At 44.2% G+C, this 6,835-nt stretch overlaps 1 protein-coding gene across 1 annotated transcript in view; it reads left to right on the top strand.

Annotated features, from left to right (window-relative positions):
• Positions 1-2,657: 2,657 nt before the first annotated feature.
• Positions 2,658-6,835, top strand: part of LOC117939769 (son of sevenless homolog 1-like) — a 24,941-nt gene continuing 20,763 nt past the window's right edge. The window contains exons 1-2 of the mRNA XM_034865219.1: positions 2,658-3,075; positions 3,326-3,451. Coding sequence (XP_034721110.1) covers positions 2,989-3,075; positions 3,326-3,451 — 213 coding nt within the window. The 5' untranslated portion in view covers positions 2,658-2,988. The remainder of the gene's footprint in view (positions 3,076-3,325; positions 3,452-6,835) is intronic.

Here is a 6,835-nt window from a genome sequence, read left to right as displayed (position 1 = left end):
GGGGGGGGGGGGTGTCAAGCAAAACAGGACTACCCCCCAGGAGATGGGGGTTCATGTCCCGTTCTTGTGCCACATGTCAGTTAAACATCCGTCCCAACCCAGTGTGTCCAAATAAGACGCTAAAGGACCAAGCGTGGCTGTTGACATGCTGGGAGCGAGAATGTGTTGATACCCCATCATGCCCCCCTCATACCCCAACATACCCTCTGAAACCCCCTCATACCCCATCATACTCTCCGCAACCCCCTCACACCCCTCTCATACCCCATTATACTCTCTGAAACCCCATCACACCCCTCTCATACCCCATCATACTCTCTGAAACCCCATCATACCCCATCATACTCTCTGAAACCCCATCATACCCCTCTCATACCCCATCATACTCCTCTCAGGGTACCCGCAGGTCTAAAAAGTATTTAAAAAGTCTTAAGTTTAATATTGTAACAATAAGACCTTGAAAGTGTTACATTACAGAACAAAGGTCTTAAAATATTTCTCGTCCTTTCGTAGGATTAAATAAATGCTGTGACATTTATACGTCCGTGTATTTATTTAGTATTTTCAGTTTCTTAGCAAAAAAGCTCTTAGTGTAACAAATAGTTTGTCGATTTTGTTGTATTATTTTATGGTGTATGTATAGTATAAATACATATTTAACATTAACTGTCAGTATAACCAAAATAATTCACAATCAAGTGTTACCAACACAGACTAAATAACATTTCAAAGTACTAATACTTCCATTCAAACATTCACTTTCATCAGTATTTTCCATAAAGTTATTTACAGCTGAAATGCATACACATCCATGTGGTTTATATATGTGGGATGAATGTAGTATGGAGCGAGATTACGATCCCATAATGCAATTCAAAATGTAAATAAACAGAAACACACCTTTCAATCGAGTGCTGTGGATAATGTGTTAGAACTAATACGCCAAAACAAGCATGCCGTGACCGACTGCATCCAGGTATGGAAGCAAACAAGATACAAAAGTATTTGAATCTTTGTTCGTCCTTTCCAACAATGTTGTCGCTTTACTGCCACGTTTTCTAGCTTTTTGTGTTCTTTCTTTCGGTTGCTGCGCTCCCACGGGTCTGGACTGCTGACTGGACCAACGGTTAGGAAGGAACCGGTTGGGGAGCTCCCACGGGTCTGGACTGCTGACTGGACCAACGGTTAGGAAGGAACCGGTTGGGGAGCACCCACGGGTCTGGACTGCTGACTGGACCAACGGTTAGGAAGGAACCGGTTGTGGAGCGAGCCCAACGTTATGGAACAGTCTTCCAGTGGATGTCAGCCTGCCATGTTTAATTGGGGTCTTTAAATCGAAGCTTAAGACTTACGTATTCTCTGCTTTGTATGAGTCCTAAAGGCTAATTTATCTTTGATGTATTTGTACAGTGTTATTTACTTTTTACTGTCTCGATTTAAAACAAATTGTACTGTTTGTATTTAAAGTGTATTCTTGCTGTAAAGCACTTTGATGGAAAGCGCTCTATAAATAAATGTATTATTATTATTTATTATTATTATGTTAGTTAGCAGTAATTAGCCTGTGCTTAGAGCAATGGGATCTACTGGTCCATTTCTTTAACTGTCTATGGAAGGTCTCCAGTTCTCTCATGTATTAACATCCATGGGAGATCCACTCAAAGTAGATAAAAAAAACTAAATTTTTTGAAATATTTAAGTCGTTACTATGCAACATTTAAGGACGGACAGTTAGAACATAAAAAGGGTGATTTCAATAAAATAACAAAGAAAAGATCTTGGAAAAAAGGTGAACCACCCATGTACGTCAGAGCCCACTGCGCTTGCGCTCCACAGTACCGTACCGTACCGCACATTGGAGTCACAACAACAGACAGCCGTCCATTGTGACCGGCCGTGGATACTGTCCAAGAGTGTCCACCGTCAGAGGGCCGGGGCCGGGGATACTGTCCGAGAGAGTCCGCTGTCAGGGGGCCGAGGCTGGGGATACTGTCCGAGAGAGTCCGCTGTGAGGAGGCCAGGGTCGGGGATACTGTATGAGAGAGCCCGCTGTAAGGAGACCAGCGTCGGGGATACTGTCTGAGAAAGTCCGGGGAACAGAGCCGGAGCAGCGGACAGGAGCCGCCCAATGTTCTTTTAGCTGAAGAGCGTAGTGAGCAGAACAGCCCGCTGATTCAAATCGAAATCCCGGGTATCATTCCCGCTGATTTACACGGATAACACGGGTAAGCCTCACCGTGTGAGGCAGTGCAGGTGTCACACCCCGGGACTCACCTGTCGGCGGCTGATGGATCATCTGCAGGCTGCGGACCGTTGAAAACATTAGCCACACAGGCTACATGATAACAGGCTAACGCATCAACCGGCCAGCTCAGCAGCGTTACCGGTTTGGCCGTTCCTGTTGGTGGGGACCGGTGAACTATCACCATGCTATCCCGGGGAACGGTCCGACATCCAAACGGCGGCTGCTAGCCGCGGAGCTAACATTCAGCTGCTAGCCGCGGAACTAACCGCCAGCCGCTAGCCGCTGGGCTAAACATTAGCTGCTGGCCGTGGAGCTAACCGTCCGCTACTAGCGGCGGAGCTAACCGTCAGCCGCTAGCGGCGGAGCTAACCGTCAGCCGCTAGCGGCGGAGCTAACCGTCAGCCGCTGGCGGCGGGGCTAACCGTCAACTGCTAGCCGCTGAGCTAATATTTAGTTGCTAACCACGGAGCTAAGCGTCAGCTGCTAGCCGCGGAGCTAACCGTAAGCCGCTAGCTGCGGAGCTAACCTTCAACTGCTAGCCGCGGAGCTAACCTTCAGCGGTGCCACATCTGGCCGCAGCAGATCTCCGTGTAGATGTCGAGGATGGTCGCAGTGACGCCGGCAACTGTTCTGGAGGAGTGGCATGTCCCCGCTGGATATTCCCACAGCTTCTCCCTCCCTACCGGACTTTCAGCCTTCATGTAAAGCGGTGAACTGTGGGTATCGGTGCCGCAGCAGCAGCCATGCAGGCGGCCCAGCTGCAGTACGACTTCTTCAGCGAGGAGAACGGCCCGAAGTGGAGAGGCCTGCTGGTGTCCTCACTGGAGAAGGTACACACACACACACGTACAGTACACACACGTAGACACACATATATCAGAAATATACATACCTATATCACACATATACACACAAATGTGTAAGTGTAAATTGTAATTTTCCCTTGTGGGATGAATAAAGTATACATTATTATTATTATTATTATTATTATTATTATTATTAATTATATTACATACACACACATCACACATATACACACGTGTGTGTGTGTGTCTCTGTCTCTCTGTCTCTCTCTCTCAGGTGCTGAACCAGGTGCACCCTAACCTGGTTTCCCAGCAGGAGGCGCTGCAGTACATCGAGGAGCTGATCCTGCTGCTGCTCAGCATGCTCTGTCAGGCTCAGCCTCGCACTGTGCAGGACGTGGAGGTAACACACACACACACACACACACATACACAGAGACACACACACACACACAGAGAGACAGACTTACACACACACACAGAGACATACACACACGCAGACAGATATTACAGTTTTACTCGATTGTTTACACACATTTTCTGAAAGAAGGCCTCATATTCTCAGAACACTACACACAAATCAAAAAACACACACAATGGGCAAAACAATTCCACAATTCTCCTGCAAAATTAAACTTTACACTCAAAACAACGTTAATTCTTCCCAAAGTGGTATTTTGTTTTCAAATGACACACACAAACCATAATATGAAAAGACATTCATAAGAAGCAGTCAAACACTGATGTGCTCAATGTAAAACACTACGATGAATGGAAACCACTTCTTCTCCATTCATTAGAATGACTTAGGCCTTTTATTGTTCAGTGTTACACTTACTACAGACATAAGTGTGTTGTAAAATATTTGAGAATATTGTTTTTATACTCAGAACACACAAATACACAGTAACATATATATTTTATTTGTCCCACAAAAACAATGTACATAGCGTAGGCCTACATCCCATTCCCAACCAACACAAAGTTGCACATACAAAACAACAGAAGAATTTACTGATTCACAGCTGCAGTAAAAAGGATTTCGGTCATACACTTTCTATCTCTAGCTAGAAAAAAACTCCTCAATAGGATTGAGGAATGGAGAATATGGAGGGAGATAAACAACTAAAAAGCCGGGGTGGGCAGTGACCCAGTGATGAACCAGAGCAGCCCTGTGGAAACTTCCGTTGTCCCAAATGACAACATACCTGAGCTGCTCTGGGCCGTCTACCTGATCTGGTGGAGTGTGTTGTGTAGGGTGTCCAGGAATGTGATCAGATGGGCGGTGTTGTAGGGACCGAGGGTAGCATGGTGATGGATGATGCCGTGGTGGGTAATCGCTGCACACGTTGTGATGTTCCCTCCGCGCTGGCCAGGGACTTCAACAATGGCCCGCTGCCCGATGACATTCCTTCCCCTCTTTCGTCTTTTTGTGAGGTTGAACCCGACCTCATCAATGAAGATGAACTGGTGCTAGCTCAACGACTCTCTGAAACACACATGACCAGAAATAGACATGGAGTGTTCGGTATTGTGAAGCACAATCTTTATGATTACAATATTGAAATACGTTTGTATAATTGACTGTATACAGTGTTGAGAGTATGCATCAATTGTGGGACTTACTTGCACATAGTTATATCGCAATTCTTTGACTCTTTCTGAATTGCCTTCAAATGTCCCCCTGTAGACCTGCTTCATTCTGAGATGATTTCTGCGCAAGACACGGTCCAGTGTTGATAAGCTAACCCTATCAATGTTTTGAAATATGTCATTGTTTTCTATTATTTTTCTTTGTATTTGATGTAACGTTATGGCGTTGTTTTCTAGGACCATGTTTATGATTTCAGTTTCCTGTTCAGGAGACAGAAGACGTTCCCGACCACCTTGTGTTGGTAATCTTTCAGTTCTGCCAAACAAATAGTAAAATACTGTAAATACAAAGTAGGTTGACATTTCCTAAATACAAAACATACTTTACAGTATTTTTACAGTCCTACAGACCAGTCCACAGGCAATACTTTACTACTGTACTCGTTGAGTACTGTAGTGAAATGCAGTACTGCAATTTTATAGTGAGAGTAGATTTCTCACCTATTCTCAATTCGGAAAGTCCGGACGATGGATGCTACAGTGTACCTGCTCAGATTTGGCTGTACTCTTTGCCCAGCCTCCCTCATTGTTAGACCATGATGGACCACATGGTCAACCAAAGTGGCTCGGATCTCATCAGAGATTACGGTCCTTGGCCTTCCTTGTCCTCGTCCTCGTCCTCCCCGTCTTCCTCCTCTTACTCTTACTCCTTTGGCACTGCCTGTGTTTCCAATGTTGGCATCCATTGGTCCATTGAAGAGCTCACCTGTTGCCCTTTTATGCTAAAGCTCTGATTGCTAATTGGAGAACTGTGTGACGGGTGTTTCCCCTTGTGATGGGTCAGTGTGCATATTTGATGGCAGTGTGTTCCTTGTGAAAACAAGATATTTTCTGCATGAAACCTGTGCCAAAAGCAGAGGATTGTGTGTAGTGTTTTGAAAAAAGAGTGTTTTAGAACTGCAGTCTGATTGTAGAGCAGGAATTGTGCTTGTAGTTTAGCAGAGTTGGTTCAGGGGGTTGGTGAATGAGTTACACGTTGTGGTCATTGTGTCTCAAGTACCAAAATGTGCGTGTAAACAATTGAGAAAAACTGTAATATATTCATAATTGAATATTAGGATTTTAACTCAGTTTCCCAGGATGCATTGTGCAGACTGTAGTCTTTCTGCTGGTGAGGGAGATGTGTTAACTAGAAATGAGCTTCTGTTACAACAAGTAAAACATGTGATGAGTAGACAAATGTTATTTGTTTGAATGAAGTTGTTTTAAACACACACAGTAGAGTCTCTGCCTGATGACATCACAGTGACGCTGCAGTGTGATTGGTCTGCTTCTTGTTCTCAGCTGATGGAGCTGCAGTGAGATGATGAGGTGATAAAACACCGCTCACTGCAGCGTGTGTTTTACCTTCTGACCCCCCCGACCTCTGACCCCTCACTGCTCCTTCTGCACTGTCTGTCTGTCTGTCTGTGTTTCTGTGTTTGTCCCTGTTCGGAGACATGTCGAGTTTCCACCAAACGACTTCCTGTAGTGTGTTCCAAATAGCGCACTTCCCTTAGTGTACGTCCAGACAGGACACTTCATGCACTATGTACTATCTTCATACTGCGTAAATTTTGACAGAGGAGTGTCGTCTCAAATCGGGCACGTCCATGTGCACTTACCGGAAATGACGATCACATTTGATCTCTTCTTCTTCTGTAAAATAGTGACTTTCACCAGGAGAGCATTCCAGTCAGCTGTTGTTTCACGAAAAATAATTCCTGCTTTGTTTTTGATATTTTAACAAAAATAAATGTGATATTTTTATTTGTTCCGTGTCTCGCCAGGATGACGACTGTTACACCGCCGTCATGTCACCCCCCCCACCCCATTAGCTGAAAACAGTACACACAACTGTATCGTAATATTCAATCTAGTTACTGCACTCTTAATTCTTTAATTATACATATTCTTTGCAGTCCACTCTTATAAGTATATACTTATGTTTCCGCTGTAAAAATAAGTAACGTTAATATTCATTCATTCATAACGTTACTGTTCATTTTAATGCTCAACGGTTTCATGAGGAAATCCTTCTGTCCCATAAATAAGACTGTTGTTGTGAAGCATTAACCATACAACTTACCTAACACACTAAACAATAATAATATAACACTATATTAATATAATAACAATATAACATACATACAAC

The sequence above is a fragment of the Etheostoma cragini genome, unplaced genomic scaffold, assembly GCF_013103735.1.
Source record: "Etheostoma cragini isolate CJK2018 unplaced genomic scaffold, CSU_Ecrag_1.0 ScbMSFa_1075, whole genome shotgun sequence".
NCBI classification, from domain to species: domain Eukaryota; kingdom Metazoa; phylum Chordata; class Actinopteri; order Perciformes; family Percidae; genus Etheostoma; species Etheostoma cragini.
Note: the sequence above shows the minus strand (reverse complement) of the source record. Positions and strands in the feature narration are given on the sequence as shown.